Raw genomic sequence first — 22,760 nt, 5'->3', positions numbered from 1 at the left:
AGCTTATAATATTAATAAATATGAAAGCTCAACCTATAAAAAGGCAGAATATCCACAATCTTTAATCAGTTCTGTGCCTGGAAGGCAAATGAGTTCAGTGAGTGCTCTTGAGTCAAATAGATTATCAGTGTTTTCCCTAACCTAGCATATGCACATGGGAGAAATGTTCAAAATATTCCTTGTTCTCCTATTTCATTACAGGAAATAAATTTTCCACTGCAATTCCAACTTTACTTGGCAATATTCAAGGAGAAGAATTGCTGGTTTCTGAATGTGAGGGAGGAAGTCCTCCTGCATCTCAGGATAGCAATAAGGATGAACCTAAAAGTGGATTAAATGAAGACCAAGCCATGATGCAGGATTGTTACAGCAAAATTGTAGATAAGCTGTCCTCTGCAAACCCCACCATGGTATTACAGGTACAAAGAAACTCACATGTTGTAGAAGAATTTTTTATAGAATAATAAAAATTGCTTTTGCCAATCTGTATTGACAATCACTAGTCAGGGTTCTCCAATTGTATAATGAGCACCAATTGCACACACTTAACTTACAAAGTCCAGTGTTTGAAGAGCTGTGCTGTGCATAGGCTTGTAGATGAGCTATTTGGGTGTGCTGTGTATGCAGGTTCAGATGCTCGTGGCTGAACTGCGCAGGGTCACTGTGCTCTGGGATGAGCTCTGGCTGGGAGTTTTGCTGCAACAACACATGTACGTCCTGAGACGAATTCAGCAGCTTGAAGATGAGGTGAAGAGAGTCCAGAACAACAACACCTTACGCAAGTATGTTTCCATACACTTGTCCTGAGACGGTGAAGCTGCCTCTTTGTGTCAAAGTATAAATAACATAAAATTTACTATTTTAATTTTTAAGTGTACAATTCAGTGGCATTAAATACATTCACAATATTGTACAACCATCACCACGGTCCATTTCCAGAACTTACTCATTATATTAAGCAGAAGAAGCTCTGTACTCATTAAAAATTATCTCTTCATTTCCCCCTCACCTCAGTTCCAGGCCACCTCTATTCTACTTGCCATCTCTATTATGAATTTGCCTATTTTAGCTACCTCATAGAAGTAGAAACATAAACTATCCATCTTTTTGTGTTTGGCTTTTTATACTTAGAATAATGGCCCGAAGGTTTATTATGTGATAGAATTTCATTTTTTTATCGCTGAATAATATTGTATGATTATACCACGTTTTGTCCATCCGTTTATGGACAGCTGGGTTGCTTCTACATTTTAGCTCTGTGAACAGTGCTGCTGTGAACATTGGTGTACGAGTATCTGTTTGAGTCTCTGCTTTCTGTTATTTTTTGTGAATTTCATGTATATTTTGTGGATGATCCAGTGGATTTGCTGAATTGTATGGCAATATGGCAATTCTACGTCTGACTTACCGAGGAGCCAACAAACTTTTCCACAGTGGCTGCACCATTTTACAATCCTCCTAGCCATGCATGAGGGTTCCAGTTTCTCCTAATCCTTGGCAACAGTTCTTTTCTTTTCTTTTTTTGATAATAGCTGTTGTGATGGATGCGAAGTGGTATCTCACTGTGGTTTTGATTTGCATTTTCCTAATGACTAGTGATGTTGAGCATCCTTTCATGTGTTTATTGGCCATTTGCCTACCTTTGGAGAAATGTCATTACAAGTCCTTTGCCCATTTTTTAATTGGGTTTTTTGTTTTTTTATTGTTGAATTGTAGGAGTTCTCTATGTATTCTGGGTACTAACCCTTATCAGATACATGATTTGCAAATATTTGCTGCCATTCTGTGGGTTGTCTTTTCATTCTCTTCATAGTGTATAGTATTTTTTGATTTACAAAAGTTTTAATTTTGATGTAGTTCAATTTAATTTGTCTGTGCTTTTGGTGCCATATCCAAGGAATCATTGCCAAGTCTGGTGTCATGAAACCTTTCCCTTATGTTTTCTTCTAAAAGTTTTGTAGTTTTAGCTTTTAAGTTTAGGTCTTTGATCCATTTTGAGTTATTGCTTCATTCTTTTGCATGTTGATATCACATTTTCCTTGCATCGTTTAGTTCATTGAAAAGAGGAGCTGCCTCTTTTATGAGCTGCATTTTTTTAAAAAACAAAAAATTCTTGGCTGGGCGCGGTGACTCATACCTGTAATTCTGGCACTTTGGGAGGCTGAGGCGGGCGGATCACGAGGTCAGGAGATCGAGACCATCCTGGGCAACATGGTGAAACCCCATCTCTACTAAAATACAAAAAATTAGCTGGGCGTGGTGGCGCGCGTGTGTAGTCGCAGCTACTCAGGAGGCTGAGGCAGAGGAATTGCTTGAACCCGGGAGGTGGAGGTTGCAGTGAGCCAAGATTGTACCACTCCACTCCAGTCTGGCGACAGAGCAAAACTCTGTCTCCAAAAAAAAACAAAACCAAAAATTCTTTGTTAGTAATTTACTTTGTGAATATGTTATTGCTTTACTTAGACTTACTCCTTGGTACTGTTTACTTAACAATTGATATATTGAAATTGTTGCATGTTTGTGTAAAACTTTAATGTACACATTTAAGTTTTTGAATAAAAATGTCTTCTTGGTCAGAGAAGAGAAAATTGCAATCATGCGGGAGAAGCACACAGCTTTGATGAAGCCCATCGTATTTGCTTTGGAGCATGTGAGGAGTATCACAGCGGCTCCTGCAGAAACACCTCATGAAAAATGGTTTCAGGATAACTATGGTGATGCCATTGAAAATGCCCTAGAAAAACTGAAGACTCCATCGAACCCTGCAAAGCCTGGGAGCAGCTGGATTCCATTTAAAGAGGTACAGAATAATCCCAAGCATGCTACTGAAATGGCACATCACAGTTCCCATGAGATACGAAATTTCAATAAGTGGACTTCTTACTTGGAATGTAAGAGATTTTATAAGCCTATAGGAGGCAGCCTGTGGCCAGTTGCTTATAAGGAATATAGAAAAAAGTGTTTCTGTTTAAGAATTTGGAAATCAGTGGGCAAAGGGGGATGGATGGCAAAGGTGCCCAATCTTTCATGTATGGAAGGCTCACACCAGTGAACAACAGATGAAGAAATTAGCCAAGGAAGGGGCTGTGACCCTGAGCTAAATATTGGTTGCCTGCTTTATTTACCTCATTAAAGATAAGAAATTTAACTTTGTGCCTATGTAGTTTTTCACGAGGAGAGCATTCAGTATTTCTAACAGATAAAATAGTCGCTTATAACAACATAAAGTTTTACAAGTAGTTCTGGAATCAATTCCACATATGCTGCGTGGGATGATTAGTGTATTCACATATTTGAGAATCCTTATCTTTTATATTTTGGTTTTCTTAATTCTATATTCTCTTAGGTCTTTATCTTTTCTAGCAAATAACACCATTAGTTGGGGGAGCTTATTACTTTGTAGCTCCAGCTTTTCCTTCTCCCTCCCTCTTTTCTCTGTCTCTTACCTTTATTGCTCCTAACTGATTTCCTTACTGAATTTGAGCAGTGAGAAAGCTATTAAAAGATACATGTAGAAACAAAAAGTACAGCCAGCTTTAGCAAATGCAAGGTGCTAAATTCAGAGCAAATAGCTAGAAGTACAAGAAAGAAAACTAACATGAAGGATGAAGTTTACCATGTGTTCTTGCCAAAACTCGAGTTTCCGTGTGTGTGTGTGTGTGTGTGTGTGTGTGTGTGTGTGTGTGTGTGTGTGTGTGTAGGTGGGCGGATGGGGGGGGATGGTGTTGTTTGTTTTTTTTGTTTGTTTTTTTTTTTGAGATGGAGTCTCTGTTGCCCAGGCTGGAGTGAGTGGCACGATCTTGGCTCACTGCTGCCTCTGCCTTCTGGGTTTAAGTGATTCTCCTGCCTCAGCCTCCCGTGTAGCTGGGATTACAGGCACACACCACCATGCTTGGCTAATTTTTGTACTTTTAGTAGAGACGGAGTTTCACCATGTTGGCCAGGCTGGTCTCGAACTCCTGGCCTCAAGTGATCCACCCTCCTCGGCCTCCCAAAGTGCTGGGATTACAGGTGTGAGCCACTGCTCCCGGCCTGTGTTTCCTTGTGTTCTAAGACCAGTTTCTTGTTTCTTTGTTTCCCTTTCAGTAAATCAAGTTAGAAAATCAGAAGAGGATATAGGAGGAAACCCTGTAAACCCTGTTTGTGTGCGCATGTGTGTGTGTGTGTGTGTATAATCACAGAAAATTTTTATAATGATTTTGTACATTTAAAGAATAATTTTAAAAATTAAGAATACCTGTGTCTCTCTTTTAGATATAGTACAGCTCAAAAAAAAGGAATTACCTAAAGAAATTAAACTTTATAGAAGTCCTACTTCTCTCCCTAATTTTATCTCCCCACCCACAACCAGTTTTCTGAGTTTTAATTAATCACTATCTACTTTAAAAAATAGTTTTTGTTTACAGATGCATTTCTAAATGACACTGTTTAGTTTCCGCCTGTTTTTGAACTTCTACGAATGAGATCATATTGTGTGTACGTCTACTTCTTTTTACTGCCATATTGGATTGGTATTAAGTTTTAAAATAATTGATCAATTTTTGTGGGTGTGTTTGTGTAGCTAAACAATGATCTATTATATGAAAATACCACAATTTATTCTTTTGTCATTGGGCACTTGGGGTGTTTCCAATTGGTTTTTTTCTTTTTATGAACAGAGCTTGCTAAAAATTGCTTTACATTTTTTCACATGGAAGCGGAGTCCAGAATTTGTTAATTTGGGTGCATATTATTGAGTTCGCTGCATGTAGCAACACAACTGTACATACAGTCTGTTCCCTGTGATTATTAGAAAGTATTATAGGGCTTTTCTGCAAACCTCAAGTGGTCAGACCTAAATGGTTACTTCTCTGTTAAAAATGTTCTTACTTGTCTTTGTCTTTTCTTCAGTTTTGTTAAGTCTCTTAGAGATCCACCAAATTTCCTCTACTCCAGTTTGATAAGAGTAGATTGAGCCTCATTTTTTCTTGTAATTTAAGGTTAATAACTTTGCAGGTGGCTTTTTAAAGTTTTGTCGACCTGACAGCCGACTGCTAGCTGTACCTATTGGAAGGACTGGATTGTTTTGGTGTTGTGCATACATAGCTCAACATTGGGGAATTATTAATAGTTTGCTAAAAGCCCCTAATTGGGTGATGATCACAGCAGTGTTTTCCTTCTATCTCCTGTGATTTCACTGCTTGTTTGGACAGAGGAAAAGAAAGAGTCTTAACAAAGAATCCTGTAATGCACATCAGCCACCAGCGTTAACCCATCCAGGATGGCCCAGATCCCAGTACTGAGTTAAATGTAGAAATAAGAACAGCAGATAGTTGTGTGGATTTTAAAATTTAGTTTTGTTGTTGTTTTTGAGACAGGGTCTCCCTCTGTCACACAGGCTGGCATGTAGTGGCGTAATCTTGGCTCTCTGCAACCTCTGCCCCCTGGGCTCAGGTGATCCTCTTCTCCTGCCCTAGCTTCCCAAGTATCTGGGACTACAGGCACGAGCCACTGTGCATGACTAACTTTTGTATTCTTTGTATAGATGGGGTTTTGCCATGTTGCCCAGGCTGGTCTTGAACTTCTGAACTCAAGTGATCTGCCTACCTCGGCCTCCCAAAGTGCTGGGATTACAGGCATGATCTGCCGCCGTAACCTAAAATTTACTTTTATGCCAGATTGAATGTGGAAGAAAATAAGTGTTCTAATGTAATGTAAATTTGTTTCTCCCATCTTATGAATATAGATAATGCTAAGTTTGCAACAGAGAGCACAGAAACGTGCAAGTTACATCTTGCGTCTTGAAGAAATCAGTCCATGGTTGGCTGCCATGACTAACACTGAAATTGCTCTTCCTGGGGAAGTCTCAGCCAGAGACACTGTCACAATCCATAGTGTGGGCGGAACCATCACAATCTTACCGACTAAAACCAAGCCAAAGAAACTTCTCTTTCTTGGATCAGATGGGAAGAGCTATCCTTATCTTTTCAAAGGTAGGATTTAAGACTTCCTCCATTTTTCAGAAGAGTATTAGTCTTACTAATGCTTTGTGTGAGTGTGGGTGTGTATAGTAGGAGATTATTTCAGGCGAATTTCTGTATGTCATTATTAGCCTGCAGTGCCCTATATCTTATGTGCTTTTGAACGGCAGTGGTTGGATGCCGTGCAGAAAGATTTTCCACCCCCACTTTGTGTATGAACTTGTACGAGCAGGACAAGTGAGGTACAGCTAATAATGCTAATATCTACTGCCAATATCTTGTCCCAAAATAGAATTCTTTAATGCTCTCAGTGTGCCTCATGGACTGTCAGTTTTTGACTGCCACTGCTAGTTGAAAAAGAGGAGTGGTATGCTCCCAACCCTGTTTAATCACCTATCCTAGCTATTTTAATTTTGTTTTCATAGGACTGGAGGATTTACATCTGGATGAGAGAATAATGCAATTCCTATCTATTGTGAATACCATGTTTGCTACAATTAATCGCCAAGAAACACCCCGGTTCCATGCTCGACACTATTCTGTAACACCACTAGGAACAAGATCAGGACTAATCCAATGGGTAGATGGAGCCACACCCTTATTTGGTCTTTACAAACGATGGCAACAACGGGAAGCTGCCTTACAAGCACAAAAGGTTGATTAAATCATCTACGAAGTGTATTAGTCTATTCTCTGTTATTATGTGAAATACTTGTAGACTTACTGGACCATTTTTGCATGTTTATAAGCAGTTAAAGAAGGAAAAGACTTGAGGTCCCTAGGAGAGTATTTTTGAGGTACTTTTTTTTTGAGACACAGTCTTGCTCTGTCGCCCATGCTGGAGTGCAGTGGTGTGGTTTTGGGTCACTGCAACCTCTGCCTCCCAGGTTCAAGCAATTCTGCTACAGGCTCCCGAGTAGCTGGAACTTTGCGGGGGCACAACCACACCTGGGTAATTTTTGTATTTTTAGTAGAGATGGGATTTTGCCATGTTGCTCAGATTGGTCTCGGACTCCTGGCCTCAGGTGACCCACCCGCCTCAGCCTCCCAAAATGCTGGGATTACAGGCATGAACCACCACATCTGGCCTTGAGGTACCTTTTATAAAAATAAAGTTGTTTGCTTTTTTTTGGTTTTGTTTTTTAAAGGGACAGGGTCTTGCTCTGTTGTCCAGGCTAGAGTGCAGTGGTATGATCATAGCTCATTGCAGCCTTGAACGCCTGGGCTCAAGTATTCCTCCCACCTCAGCCTTCTTAAGTGCTGGGATTACAGGCATGAGCCACCACACCCAGCCAAAAATAGTTATATAAGAGGCAAAAGTGATGGCATTGGGTTTATCTTAACTTGAGACAGATTTGGAGAGGGGGAATGTGTGGTTGTTCATCACTCAGTAACTTGATAATTTACATCTTAGTGTTTTTATTGGATTTACCATGCTTTTAAATTAAATTTGTAAATAATCGCTTTAAAACCCAGGTTCTTTTATGTATGTAAATAAGAAGCAACTTTAAATTTGGAATTAATCACCATGGCATCCTATTTTGTATCTATGAATTTTATGCTTTGATTTAGACTAGGAGTTTAATTTAGAATATATTTTAGCCATGTATCTGAGTGCTTAATATATGCCAGGAACAGTACTAAGCTCTTAGGATATTGAGATAAATTTTATACAGTCTTACCTTCAGGATCCCACATCTAGCTAAAGAAAATGCTTTTGATAAGGGTAGGTAGGGGAAAAGAGCATGAGTTTGAAAGGAAGCAAGTTTTAAACCTAGGCACAGGAGACTGCAGAACTGTTATTGAAGGGTAATTTCAAAATAGTAATTAGAGAAGGGCTATCTAAATTCTCATGTAATGTGTTTTTGAATTTCTGTTGTTAATTTTATATTAACGATTAAGTCGTGTGTGAAGAATGAAGTATGTGCATAAATTATGAACTAGAATTTTAAAACTGAATTCTGTATTATAAAGAAGAAAGTAACTTGAGTGTTTAGTTTTGAATTGAACCTCAAGAAAATTAAACAGTAGACCAATTTTTCAATAAAGTGAATAGGCCTAATTAAAAGGTATATATCATAAGAAAGATCCATAGTCCAGAATAATTAGCTATTTTGTATTAATACATGAAATTTAGTTGAGTAATGAGAGAATGCTACTGAAAAATCATTTTTAAAAATTCTACTTTACATACAAAAGGCACTCTTTTTCCTTATATAAAATTGATCTTTTCTTTTTTAAAAAAATTGTTTTTTCTTAAGGCCCAAGATTCCTACCAAACTCCTCAGAATCCTGGAATTGTACCCCGTCCTAGTGAACTTTATTACAGTAAAATTGGCCCTGCTTTGAAAACAGTTGGGCTTAGCCTGGATGTGTCCCGTCGGGATTGGCCTCTTCATGTAATGAAGGCAGTATTGGAAGAGTTAATGGAGGCCACACCCCCGAATCTCCTTGCCAAAGAGCTCTGGTCATCTTGCACAACACCTGATGAATGGTGGAGAGTTACGCAGGTATGTGCTTTGTTTTAGACTATACTCAGTAGTAGTATTTCTTTTGCCTGCTACCTTCTTGCCTATCTTGTTTGTCCTCCTTCCCTTCCTTCCTCTGTCCCTCCAGACTTGGTAGTTTGAGACGTATATTTGAGTTTAATATTACAGTTATAAAGGCATGAACATGACTGTCCGAGGGCAGGATGGGGAAAGAGTTATGGAGGAAATGAAAAGGAGATCCTAAGCGAATTAACACAGGAACAGAAAACTGAATACCGCATGTTCTCACTTATAAGTGGGAGCTAAACATTGAGCACACATGGACACAAAGAAGGGAACAACAGACACTGGGGCCTACTTGAGGGTGGAGGGCAGGAGGAGGGTGAGGTAGGAAAAAATACCTGTTGGATACTATGTTCATTACCTGGGTGACAGAATAATGTGTACATCAAACCCCAGTGACATACAATTTACTCACGTAAAGACCTACACATGTCCCTCTAAACCTAAAATAAAAGTTAGAAGGAAAAAAATTTTTTTAAATAAAATCAATATTTAAATTTAAAAAAAGAAAGAGGTCAGGCACAGTGGCTCACATCTGTAATCCCAGCACTTTTGGAAGCTGAGGTGGGTGGATCATCTGAGGTCGGGAGTTTGAGACCAGCTTGCCCAACATTGGTTGGGCAACACTGAACCCCGTTTCAACCAAAAATACAAAAAATAAATAAATAAATAAAAATAAAAAATTTAGAAAGGGACAAACTAGGAAGACTGAAGAAAAGTTTGTTTGTTTGTGTTTTTTTTAATCCAGCATCCTGATAGCTGATTAACTAGGACCAATCAGGTCTACAGTGTTGTATGCCTGCATGACCACATGCAGCAGCCTTGAGGAATGCTTTTTATTTGTTGATTTATTTTAAAATAAGGGAGTAGGTTAATGGTGCTTTGTAAATTTTATAGTATCACGTCCATGTTGGAGGGAAATTTCTTAATGGTGTTTCACTTGCTGCCCCCATTTCCTTTCCTTTAGTCTTATGCAAGATCTACTGCAGTCATGTCTATGGTTGGATACATAATTGGCCTTGGAGACAGACATCTGGATAATGTTCTTATAGATATGACGACTGGAGAAGTTGTTCACATAGATTACAATGTTTGCTTTGAAAAAGGTAATATAAAAGTAGACTTTACATTTATGAGGGCCAAATGTTTTTTGGTGAAAGGGCAAAAATATAATGATTTGTCTTTTCAAGGTAAAAGCCTTAGAGTTCCTGAGAAAGTACCTTTTCGAATGACACAAAACATTGAAACAGCACTGGGTGTAACTGGAGTAGAAGGTGTATTTAGGCTTTCATGTGAGCAGGTATGCTGTTTTCTCTTCTCCCTTTTAGTGTATTTGTTAAATGAGCAAAACCTGTGGAATGAAAAACACACTTTAGTGATGAAACTTGTGGCAGACCTTATTTTAAAAACTCTCCTGAAAACAGGTTTTACACATTATGCGGCGTGGCAGAGAGACCCTGCTGACGCTGCTGGAGGCCTTTGTGTACGACCCTCTGGTGGACTGGACAGCAGGAGGCGAGGCTGGGTTTGCTGGTGCTGTCTATGGTGGAGGTGGCCAGCAGGCCGAGAGCAAGCAGAGCAAGAGAGAGATGGAGCGAGAGATCACCCGCAGCCTGTTTTCTTCTAGAGTAGCTGAGATTAAGGTGAAGCCCAGTGACGGAATAAGTCATTGTCTTCTTTTTATTAATAGAGTAAACATGCTCATCAAAATGTTGAGGCAAATTGTTTCTCTAATTTTTTTTGGCAAAACTAATGTGAAATGGCAATTAAATATGGCAGTTTGATGTTAACTTTTTATTAGGTAATTCTTCCACACAAACATGCACAGTTACATTCCACACTCCTAAGAGGTGGGTTCATGATTTGAAAAAATTATATTTCTTAATTATTGAAATGTGTTTACCAGTGATGACTGTAAATGTTCTTTAATTGGATAGCTTCCCTTCCCTATCTGGTAGCCAGGGATGCCAGTCTTGTTCTGGGTGACATTGGCAACTATTAATACATGGTATTATGAGATTGAGCCTGTCAGTTTATGCCTGTGTAAACTTGAACGCATTAGTTGTTTTTGTACAGTGGAGGCAATGCATCACCCCTTTCGGGTTTTGTAGAGATTTAAGTAGGATGTGCAAAATGTTCTTCTGACACTGTTGTGTCTCAAAATTGGCCCTGTAAGAGCCTTCTTAATCGTAATATCTTTTTACAGGTGAACTGGTTTAAGAATAGAGATGAGATGCTGGTTGTGCTTCCCAAGTTGGACGGTAGCTTAGATGAATACCTAAGCTTGCAAGAGCAACTGACAGATGTGGAAAAACTGCAGGGCAAACTACTGGAGGAAATAGAGTTTCTAGAAGGAGCTGAAGGGGTGGATCATCCTTCTCATACTCTGCAACACAGGTTTAAAACATTGTTGAATTCTTCTAAATATGTGCCATTAATTAGAATTTTCATATTCATATAAACATTATCAATATGGATTAGAATTGTAACAAATCACATAAATGATAAAAGCTGTCTCAGTGACTGCAGCTTCAAAGTGTTAGTAAACAAAAATTCACTGAAATTGTCTGCTTTTATTATATTTAACTTAAATGTTTGAATGACTAATTATGGGAGATAGGTGGGTGTAGTGGTTAGAACACAAAACTTGGAATCAGAAAATCTGGGTTTTGGTTTTCTCATTACCATTATGTATCTGAGTCCTTACTCATTTGTACAATGGCAGCTACTTCATCTACCTCACTAAGTATTAAATAAGATGATTAACTGAAAGAACCTTATACACAGCAGGTGCTCAGTAAAGGGTAGTTGAATATGAAAGTGTCAAGCATTGCGTGAGGCTCTCAGATTACAAAGATCTGTCAAGCATCAGTCTCTAACCTTCAAGGAACCTAAAACTTGGCAGATGTGGCAGTTTTAATTAAAATGTCATGAGCATGGTTGAGGGAATCACAGGGTCAGGAAAAACAGAGAAGGGACATTTGAGGAGGGCCCTCAAGGTGGACAAGGAGCGTACCAGACAGTCCATGTGTGAGCACATTCCAGGGTAGGAAAGTATGTAGAAGAAAACAGCAATAAATCTTTTGATTTTGTTTCTGTCCCCCTGATTAGGTATTCTGAACACACCCAACTACAGACTCAGCAAAGAGCTGTTCAGGAAGCAATCCAGGTGAAGCTGAATGAATTTGAACAATGGATAACACATTATCAGGCTGCATTCAATAATTTAGAAGCAACACAGCTTGCAAGCTTGCTTCAAGAGATAAGCACACAAATGGACCTTGGTATGGGTTGACTTATTTTAGATTCACATGTGAAACTATGAGTTTTATAGTCATGTGTGTTTGTGTGGGGTCCTGGTTTGTGCTTGCTTTTAGTGACAGCTGACTTGACCCTGTTTTACTGTGATTAATATTGTCTTTTACCAAAAGGTCCTCCAAGTTACGTGCCAGCAACAGCCTTTCTGCAGAATGCTGGTCAGGCCCACTTGATTAGCCAGTGCGAGCAGCTGGAGGGGGAGGTTGGTGCTCTCCTGCAGCAGAGGCGCTCCGTGCTCCGTGGCTGTCTGGAGCAACTGCATCACTATGCAACCGTGGCTCTGCAGTATCCGAAGGCCATATTTCAGAAACATCGAATTGAACAGTGGAAGACCTGGATGGAAGAGCTCATCTGTAACACCACAGTAGAGCGTTGTCAAGAGCTCTATAGGAAGTAAGTTGATAGTGCTTAATTTTCTTTTATTTTTGAGACGGAGTCTTGTTCTGTCACCCAGGCTGGAGTGTGGTGGCATGATCTTGGCTCACTGTAACCTCCGTCTCCGAGGTTCAAGCAATTCCTCTGCCTCAGCCTCCAGAGTAGCTGGGACTACAACACCATCAAGCCCGGCTAATTTTTGTCTTTTTAGTACAGATGGGGTTTCACTATATTGGCCAGGCTGGTCTTGAACTCCTGACCACGTGATCTGCCTGCCTGGGCCTCCCAAATTTCTGGGATTACAGGCGTGAGCCACTGCGCCTGGCCAATTGTATTTCTTATTGGGAGTGGAAGCAAGGTTGTATTCTGCAGCCTTGACCTCCCTGGGCTCAGGTGATCCTCCCACTTCAGCCTCCCAAGTAGCTGGGACCACGGGCGTGTGTCACCACGCCTGAACAATTTTTATATTTTTTTGTAGAGATGGAGTTTCGCCGTGTTGCCCAGGCTGGTCTCGAACTCCTGAGCTCAAGCGATCCTCCTGCCTTGGCCTCCCAAAGTGCTAGGATTACAGGTATGAGCCGTGGTGCCTGGCCTCAAATGTTGATTCTGTCACAGTCATCAACAAGTCCTTTTAGGAAATTGCTTAAGCTCTTGAGACATTTTTATCTGTAAAATGTAAATAATGATTTCTACTCTTCAAGTTTTGTTTGAGGATTAAATGCAATATTCTTTTGTATGTTGGGGGTGGTTGTGTTATAAACAAGCACCTCTTCCTTATTTTTATAGATATGAAATGCAATATGCTCCCCAGCCACCCCCAACAGTGTGTCAGTTCATCACTGCCACTGAAATGACTCTGCAGCGATACGCAGCAGACATCAACAGCAGACTTATTAGACAAGTGGAACGCTTGAAACAGGAAGCTGTCACTGTGCCAGTTTGTGAAGATCAGTTGAAAGAAATTGAACGTTGCATTAAAGTTTTCCTTCATGAGAATGGAGAAGAAGGATCTTTGAGTCTAGCAAGTGTTATTATTTCTGCCCTTTGTACCCTTACAAGGTAAGTTAGCCAGCTTCATATTGGACCATTTCCTGTGTCTTATTTTTAATCCCAAACCTAAAATGTTCTTTTACTTTCCTTAGTCTTGCCAAGTGTTACAGCTGCTTACTTGCTTTTCAGATTTTAGTTATCTTGGTTGTGTTTTGAGACAGGGTCTCACTCGACACTGAGGCTGGAGTGCAGTGGCACGATCTTGGCTCACAGCAACCTCAGCCTCCTTAATAGCTGGGACTACAGGTGTGTGCCACCACACCTGGCTAATTTTTGTATTTTTTGATAGAGATGGGGTTTTGCCATATTGATCAGGCTGGTCTCGAACTCCTGGCCTGAAGTCATCTACCTGCCTCGGCCTCCCAAAATGCCGGAATTACAGGCATGGCCTTGACCCGGCCAGTTACCTTGTTTTGTTTATACATTTAAGTTTCACTGTACAGATATTTATCTCTTGTAGGCGTAACCTGATGATGGAAGGTGCAGCGTCAAGTGCTGGAGAACAGCTGGTTGATCTGACTTCTCGGGATGGAGCCTGGTTCTTGGAGGAACTCTGCAGTATGAGCGGAAACGTCACCTGCTTGGTTCAGTTACTGAAGCAGTGCCACCTGGTGCCACAGGACTTAGATATCCCGAACCCCATGGAAGCGTCTGAGACAGTTCACTTAGCCAATGGAGTGTATACCTCACTTCAGGTGAACACTTTTATTTTAAATATTAGTTTGTTTTAGATACTGAATATTGTCTTTCTCATCTCTTTAACCCAGGAAAGCAATTTGACTTCCCCATTTGAATGTTGCTCAGCCAGTCATTTAAAAGGAAGATAATTGTGAGATTTATAGCTATAACTTGGTTACAGTTGCTCTTTGTTTTTTTGAATTTTTATAGCAGCTTTATTTGTAATAGTCAAAAACTGGAATCAAGTCAAGTGTTCATCAAGCAAATGGACAAATATGGTACATCCACATAATGGAATACTTCTTAGTAATAAAAGTGAACGACACCTTGATAACATACAGCCACATGTATGACTTACAATAATTATGCTGAGTAAAGAAAGCTAGACATTTCTACCCCTATAAATGGAGAGTGTATAATATGAGAAAAAGCAGATCAGTGTTTACTTGGAGATGGAGGAGGTGGTATGGAGAAGTGTGAGTGAGAGAGATTAAAAAGTCAGGAGGAAATTGGTAGGGTAATCGGTATGCTGATTTTCTTGATTGTGGTGACAGTTTCATGAGTGTATGCAAGTACCAAAGTATAACAAATTATATATTTTAAACATGCAGTTTATTATATGCAAATTATACCCTGATAAGACTTTTTTTTTTGAAGGGAAATAGAAGCCACTTATAACCAAACCAAAAAGAGAATAACAATGCTAATATCACTATCAGAAATATGATTCCTAAAAATTAATAACATTATATAACATACTTTAGGGCAGTTCTTTTTGTTCTTAAGGTACATCATCCTAGGAATGTTTAATTATATGACAACTTTTTAAAGTCATTTGAAATAGTTCCTGAAAAATTTCACATGACTATGAAATAGAATTTGAAAAGAAAATATTTAAAAGTAGAAATAAAAAGTAAACAAAAGATGTACTTACATGAATGAGTTGATGGCATAGTTACATAAGTTTGCTCTTAATGTATGGCTCTAAGTCTCCAAATGTGTAACTTAGCTAAACTCAAAAAACATTAAAAATTTTTTTCTCATATATTTATAGGAATTGAATTCGAATTTCCGGCAAATCATATTTCCAGAAGCACTTCGATGTTTAATGAAAGGGGAATACACGTTAGAAAGTATGCTGCATGAACTGGACGGTCTTATTGAGCAGACCACCGATGGCGTTCCCCTGCAGACTCTAGTGGAATCTCTTCAGGCCTACTTAAGAAACGCAGCTATGGGACTGGAAGAAGAAACACATGCTCATTACATCGATGTTGCCAGGCAAGTGAATGCTGGCTGTGCCGTTTCCTCGTAAAAGAGATGGGACAGCCAGAGAAAGGGATTCTGAGCTCTTTAACGTAAGTTTACTTTTAGTTTTTAGAGCAGGTATAATTACTTATAAATGCTCATACACGTATCTTTTTAAAACTTTTTTATTTTGAAATAATTATATATCACGAGAAGTTGCTTAAAAAAAAAGTGCAGGCAGGTATTGTGCATGCTTCATCCTTCCTTCAGTGTTAGTATCTATAGTAACACTATGAAACCGACAATGATATAGTCCACACCGCTTACTCAGATTTCACTAGTTATACATGCACTTATTTGTGTGTGTGTGTGTGTGTGTGTGTGTGCAAGTGTATAGTTTGGTCACATACATACATATATCCTTTTAGTGCTTGTAGTTATGTACATGTACATACACACAGTCGAACATGATATTTTTAAGCCATCTTGTAGAACCCCTTGGAGACACCTGAAACAGTTTATTTAGCTAACAGAGTACACACCTCATTTCAGGTGAATACTTTTAAATTAGTTTAAATATTGTAAGTTTGTTTTAGCTAATTGGATATTGTATTTTTCATCTCATTAGTCCAGAAAAGCAATCTGACTTTGGAATCTGTAGAGTTTGGGCAGTTCCTGCAGACATGCATCGTACTCAGAGCTAATCCCTAAGCTTCTTTGTGCCTAGTGACTCAGGGCCTCTTTTCTTTGGCGTTCCAATGTCTAATTCACAGAAGAAGTATAATTGAGAGAGTAGAAATGAATTGTAGCACCGTTTCCTCCCATGGGAAATTTCAAAGATACAAGAAAGTAGAGAGAATAGTCTAATGAACCCCATGCCACCACCTTTGGTAATTATCTGCACTGGGCTAGTCTGGTTTAAATTTACTACCCTAGTTATTTAGAAGCAAATATTTTTTCATTCTTAAATATTAATAATGCAGAAAGTATACATATATATGTAATCTTATTTTTCTTGACTGTGGTGCCATTATTTCATGAAAAAAGTAGCAATAATTCCTTAATGTTAATTATCCTGCATTCAGAAATTTCCTGTTTCTCATGTTTCTTTGGAGTGGTTATATTCATAAAATAATAAATATATTCATATATATTCATAAATATGTACGTGTGTGTGTGTATGTGTATATATATATATGTTTTGTTTTTTTTTTTTTTGAGATGGAGTCTTGTTGTGTCGCTAGGCTGGAGTGCAATGGTGCGATCTCGGCTCGCTGCAGCCTCCATCTCCCGGGTTCAAGAGATTCTCCTGGCTCAGCCTCCCTAGTAGCTGGGACTATGGACGTATGCCCCCATGCCCGGCTAGAAAAAGTATAATCATTAATAGCATAAATATTAGATTGTTTATAGAACAGCTTTATCATATAATTTTTAGCAGTATTTAAAAAGTTAAATGCTAGATCTGTACATCTTTGTTTTGCACTGAACTTCAGACTTCATTTTATCTCTCTTAATATCTTATCTGGGTTCCCCTTATCCTCATACAGAGGAATGTTTACCTAAATGTGTACTTTGGGTAACAAACTTTGTGCCTGGATCTATGGCAGCCTGTCTGTGCCTTGTTTCAGAGAAGCTTTTTTTGGGTAATCTCAAGGAAAATCTCATACCATCTTACAGCTCTTTTTCCATTAGAAATTTATCTGGTAGTTTAACATTTTTAATTCTCTTAAAAATTCTTAATAGTTCCAGCCATTTGGAATGGTTTCTGTGTGTGTGTGTGATAAGAAATAGTGCCTGGATACATAAGCACTATGTAAGTCTTAATGGTAATGTGAGGGGTGAATTTCTGAAGACCTTACATTCAAAATGTGCATAAATAAAAACCAAGCATACCCAAAATAGCAAGTATACTTGGTTGTATCGTATCTTGTAGTAATAGTGCGAACATACCTGACAATTTACTAGGTCCGCCAGCTTTAGAATGGTGTGATTTCTGACATTTTTCAATATGGGATTTTAAATTATTTCATATTTTGTGTGTAAAAATGAGACTAATCACTCAAGTTTGCATAAAATTTAATCACATAACAGTCATTAATAATGAATTGGAATCATTGAAATCCTATTGTGGTTGACATGAAATACCATTTTATCATCATAACATTCCTTCTTTTTTTTTGAGATGGAGTTTCGCTCTTGTTGCCCAGGCTGGAGTGTAATGGCGCGATCTTGGCCTCCTAGGCAACCTCCGCCTCCTAGGTTCAGGCGATTCTCCTAGCCTCAGCCTCATGAGTAGCTGGGACTACAGGTGCCCACCATCACACTCGGCTGATTTTTTTGTATTTTTAGTAGAGACGGGGTTTCTCCATGTTGGTCAGGCTGGTCTTGAACTCCTGACCTCAGGTGATCTGCCCACCTCGGCCTGCCAAAGTGCTGGATTACAGGCGTGAGCCACCGCGCCCGGCCTAATAACACTTCTTCTTAATGCCAGAAGGCTTTCTAGACTCTCACAGCATGCAGCTGTGAGATGTACTGACTTTGTATGTTCCCACCAAAGGCATTACTTTTCAGCGAAGGTTTTAACTCCTTTTGTTTTTCTGTAGACTACTACATGCTCAGTACGGTGAATTAATCCAACCGAGAAATGGTTCAGTTGATGAAACACCCAAAATGTCAGCTGGCCAGATGCTTTTGGTAGCATTCGATGGCATGTTTGCTCAAGTTGAAACTGCTTTCAGCTTATTAGTTGAAAAGGTAAATGTGGACTTGGATTTAAAAATAATGCAAGTGCCATAAAGTAGTTGTTCAGTTGTGTGAAGAGTGGAGAAATGAACTTTGTTTTCTTTCATTTACATAGTTGAACAAGATGGAAATTCCCATAGCTTGGCGAAAGATTGACATCATAAGGGAAGCCAGGAGTACTCAAGTTAATTTTTTTGATGATGATAATCACCGGCAGGTGCTAGAAGAGATTTTCTTTCTAAAAAGACTACAGACTATTAAGGAGTTCTTCAGGCTCTGTGGTACCTTTTCTAAAACATTGTCAGGTAATATTCTACCTGTAAACATACTAGCTTTAGCTATGTAGCACTATGGAAGGGGGCAGGATAGAGTAGGCTTAATTTAATTATACATTCATGACACCTTAAATACTATAAATAAGCAGCATATTACCTGATTTTTTTCATGAAATATAAGAAATTTTTCCTTTTTGTAGGATCAAGTTCACTTGAAGATCAGAATACTGTGAATGGGCCTGTACAGATTGTCAATGTGAAAACCCTTTTTAGAAACTCTTGTTTCAGTGAAGACCAAATGGCCAAACCTATCAAGGCATTCACAGCTGACTTTGTGAGGCAGCTCTTGATAGGGCTACCCAACCAAGCCCTCGGACTCACACTGTGCAGTTTTATCAGTGCTCTGGGTGTAGACATCATTGCTCAAGTAGAGGCAAAGGACTTTGGTGCCGAAAGCAAAGTTTCTGTTGACGATCTCTGTAAGAAAGCGGTGGAACATAACATCCAGATAGGGAAGTTCTCTCAGCTGGTTATGAACAGGGCAACTGTGTTAGCAAGTTCTTACGACACTGCCTGGAAGAAGCATGACTTGGTGCGAAGGCTAGAAACCAGTATTTCTTCTTGTAAGACAAGCCTGCAGCGGGTTCAGCTGCATATTGCCATGTTTCAGGTAAGTGTTTTTGTTTATAATGTGTTTTTCCTCAAGGTAGGAAACTTGAAAAATGGGGGAAATTAATTTAAAACAATACACAGAAATTTTTTTAAAACTTCCTGAACTCACAGCAACCCAATGCAAACACACCATAGCATTTTGGCACTTTCTTTCCAATGATACTTCGTTTCTCTTCTGTATAGTTGAGATCATTTATCCTTTATGGTTTGTGTCCTTAGAATTTCTTTCCATCAAGGCTGTATGATAAGCATGATCTGTATTAAATATTGCTTTTTTTTTTTTTTGAGATGGAGTTTTGCTCTTCTTGCCCAGACTGGAGTGAAATGGCGCGATCTCGGCTCACCGCAACCTCCGCCTCCTGGGTTCAAGCGATTCTCCCTCCTCAGCCTCCCTAGTAGCTGGGATTACAGGCATGTGCCACCACGCCTGGCTAATTTTGTATTTTTAGTAGAGATGGGGTTTCTCCATGTCGGTCAGGCTGGTCTCGAACTCCCGAGCCTGGGTGATCCACCCGCCTTGGCCTCCCAAAGTGTTGGGATTATAGGCGTGAGCCACCATGCCTGGCATAAATATAGTTTTTAATGTTGAATTCATTCATATGTAGGTATGCTTCCTGTATTTATTTCTAAAGTAGTTTCTGTTTCCTTGATGCCTTATTGATGTGATAAACAGCTTTGGGAATAAATCTGTCTTTATTTTGGAAATGGTTTTTAGAAGCCTAGTTTTGGCCTTAATTACTTAGGGGATGTATAACAGCACAGGCTTTGGGGTGAGATGGATTTGTATTCAAATGAGACTTGGGTATATAAACTTGTACTTAACTTCCTTAAGCTCTGATTTCCTTAACTGTAGTTAACATCTTCAGAATTACTATTTAAATGGTGCATGTGAGTGATCCAAGAAATTTATTAGCCATGTTCTACCTCAAGAAGACTTTGACCTGGATGTGATTTTTTTCAGTGTGTCTTTTCTGTTACTTCTCCCTGCTTACCTCCCATTGGCTGCAGCTGGGATTTTTTTCTCTTCCGCCAGTCCTAGGTTGCGCCTCCCTTCCCTTATTTATCTAAACGCTTTTTTCCTGCTGATTTTAATACATTTCTTTTTCTCTGAACAGTGGCAACATGAAGATCTACTTATCAATAGACCACAAGCCATGTCAGTCACACCTCCCCCACGGTCTGCTATCCTAACCAGCATGAAAAAGAAGCTGCATACCCTGAGCCAGATTGAAACTTCTATTGCAACAGTTCAGGTGTGTTTTGCCAGATCTTCCTTCCAGGGCATTTTCTTTTTAGAAATAACCAACACTATGATTGTTAGTGCTCTGTTGTTCAGTGTGTCTATTTGTGTGTCCTTGGCTTGTAAGCCAGAAGAGCATAATTTTTTTCACTTTTGCTTTTAATTTATACCTATATATATATATAGGTATATTTATACCAAAGATATATAAAAACATATATTTTGGTATATTTATACCAAATACCAAAATATATATAAAATATATATTTAGATATATTTATACCAAAGATATATAAAAATATATATTGGTATATTTATACCAAATATATATAAAAATATATATTGGTATATTTATACCAAATATATATAAAAATATATATTGGTATATTTATACCAAATATATATAAAAATATATATATATTGGTATATTTATACATATATATATATATTTTGGAGACAGAGTCTCGCTTTGTTGCCCAGGTTGGAGTGCAGTGGCACTATCTCACCTCACTGCAACCTCTGCCTCCCGGGTTCAAGCGATTCTCCTGCCTCAGCCTCTGAAGTAGCTGGGACTACAGGCACGCACCACCATGTCCAGCTAATTTTTGCATTTTTAGTAGAGACAGCGTTTCACCATGTTGGCCAGGCTGGTCTCGAACTCCTGACCTCAGGTGATCTGCCCACCTTGGCCTCCCAAAACACTAGGATTGCAGGCTTGAGCCACCGCACCCGGCCTATATTTTTTATTTCTTACCTTCCAAGGTAACTGAATCTTATAGTAACAGGTATATTTTGAACCAGGAGTAGAAACATACTAAATATCTCAGGTTTTTAATGAATTTGATAATTACTGTGCCTTAATACATTAAGGAAATTTTGATGATTAGAAAAACTTTGAATACTGAATTTGTTTTGTGAAATGTATATAAGTAGTTCTATTTTGTTTATTAGTAGTAGCTCACAAGCATGGGCATTTCTTATGTTGTATAGATAATGGAATTTTGTGATGCCTAAGGCAGCAGAATATTTTTCTGAACTATTATAGTGACTGGATATTGAAAGCTATGTACATAATCCTTCTACTTATTTTTTTACATAAGAGGAACTTGCCTTAATGAAAGTTATGTATATCTTTATATTGTCTGTCCTTTATACTTCATGTACTCAGTAGTAACTGACATTTTTCTGTTTTTGTAAATTAATAGCAGTATAAAATCAAGTATAATTCTGTGATGTTTTAAAGTTTTTTAATGAAGCTTTTTTGGAGCTCAGTCATTTGAAGATTGAAATAAGCTTTCTCTACAGTGTATTGGTCAGAGAAAAGATGTGTTTTCAACTTACAAGAATGAACTCTTCCTCTTTATGATTTTAGAGACATGGACATGCAGGAAAGTAGAGGGAGTTGGGGAGAGAAAATGTGAATGCGTCCACCTGAAATGTTGAATAAATAATCAAATAACTTTGTTACATTAAACTTTCCTCGTCATGATAATCTGGATGGATTTTTACCATTGTTCATAAACTTGGCCAGGCATGGTGGTTCATGCCTATAATCCCAGCACTTTGGGAGGCCGAGGTGGGTGGATTGCTTGAGGCCAGGAGTTTGAGACCAGCCTGGGCAACATAGTAAAACCTCGTCTCTACAAAAAATACAAAAAATTAGTTGGGCATGGTGGCACGCACCTCTTGTCCCAGCTTCTCTGGCAGCTGAGGTGGGAGGATGGCTTGAGCTCAGGAGGCGGGGGTTGCAGTGAGCCAAGATTGTAGCCAGGCGTGGTGGCTCACACCTGTAATCCCAGCACTTTGGGAGGCCGAGGCGGGTGGATCATGAGGTCAGGAGTTCAAGACCAGCCTGGCCAAGATGGTAAAACTCCGTCTTTACTAAAACTACAAAAATTAGCCAGGCACGATGGCAGGTGCCTGTAGTCCCAGCTACTCCGGAGGCTGAGGCAGGAGAATCGCTTGAACCCAGGTGACAGAGGTTGCAGTGAGCTGAGATTGCACCACTGCACTCCAGCCTGGGTGACAGAGTGAGACTCCGTCTCAAAAAAAAAAAAGAATTTGGTGTAGCATATTTTTTATTTTTTAAAGATCATTTTATTTTAAAATGAAAGTGAAACTTCCTTCTGTACGTTTTAAGATAATAAACTGAAAGCCAGTTCTTGCCTCTCTCTCCATACATGTTTGGCCTTAAATGTTCAAAGTGAAATCAAGGTTAATTCCAAAAGGTGATTGTTAAAACTTTTGTTTTCTAAATTACATGTGTCCACCCTGGTTCTTTTGAATCTTTATTGTGTTATATAAAATACTCCACAAATAGGAAGTAGAGAATGTCATATACCTTCACCAAGATTCTGCTGGCTTTTATAGGAGAAGCTAGCTGCACTTGAATCAAGTATTGAACAGCGACTCAAGTGGGCAGGTGGCGCCAACCCTGCATTGGCCCCTGTACTACAAGATTTTGAAGCAACGATAGCTGAAAGAAGAAATCTTGTCCTTAAAGAGAGCCAAAGAGCAAGTCAGGTATTGTGACTTACATGCACCATCTTTGTATTCACTTTTACAGGATTAGATGAGTAGCTGGAAGTTATATGTGGAGTAACTAGGGGAGCTTGAGAGCCCACGTTCTGGCTCACAGCCCTGGGAGGAG

The 22,760-nt window shown here is 39.0% G+C and overlaps 1 protein-coding gene across 4 annotated transcripts in view; it reads left to right on the top strand.

Moving 5' to 3' along the window:
* SMG1 (SMG1 nonsense mediated mRNA decay associated PI3K related kinase) overlaps nt 1–22,760 on the top strand; it is a 115,475-nt gene that overhangs the window by 78,205 nt on the left and 14,510 nt on the right. For all 4 annotated transcript variants that reach the window (XM_055100222.2, XM_063598472.1, XM_055100224.2 and 1 more), the window contains 20 exons: nt 202–419; nt 628–782; nt 2,578–2,800; nt 5,726–5,972; nt 6,386–6,615; nt 8,222–8,470; nt 9,480–9,618; nt 9,703–9,812; nt 9,937–10,155; nt 10,719–10,909; nt 11,624–11,796; nt 11,944–12,223; nt 12,992–13,264; nt 13,716–13,950; nt 14,988–15,214; nt 17,785–17,935; nt 18,039–18,228; nt 18,399–18,868; nt 19,986–20,123; nt 22,481–22,633. In XM_055100222.2, the coding sequence (XP_054956197.2) occupies nt 202–419; nt 628–782; nt 2,578–2,800; nt 5,726–5,972; nt 6,386–6,615; nt 8,222–8,470; nt 9,480–9,618; nt 9,703–9,812; nt 9,937–10,155; nt 10,719–10,909; nt 11,624–11,796; nt 11,944–12,223; nt 12,992–13,264; nt 13,716–13,950; nt 14,988–15,214; nt 17,785–17,935; nt 18,039–18,228; nt 18,399–18,868; nt 19,986–20,123; nt 22,481–22,633 (4,271 nt within the window). The remainder of the gene's footprint in view (nt 1–201; nt 420–627; nt 783–2,577; nt 2,801–5,725; nt 5,973–6,385; nt 6,616–8,221; nt 8,471–9,479; nt 9,619–9,702; nt 9,813–9,936; nt 10,156–10,718; nt 10,910–11,623; nt 11,797–11,943; nt 12,224–12,991; nt 13,265–13,715; nt 13,951–14,987; nt 15,215–17,784; nt 17,936–18,038; nt 18,229–18,398; nt 18,869–19,985; nt 20,124–22,480; nt 22,634–22,760) is intronic.

This window comes from Pan paniscus, chromosome 18, assembly GCF_029289425.2.
Source record: "Pan paniscus chromosome 18, NHGRI_mPanPan1-v2.0_pri, whole genome shotgun sequence".
Classification (NCBI taxonomy): domain Eukaryota; kingdom Metazoa; phylum Chordata; class Mammalia; order Primates; family Hominidae; genus Pan; species Pan paniscus.
The sequence above is the reverse complement of the archived record's forward strand: the minus strand, read 5'-3'. Positions and strand labels throughout refer to the sequence as shown.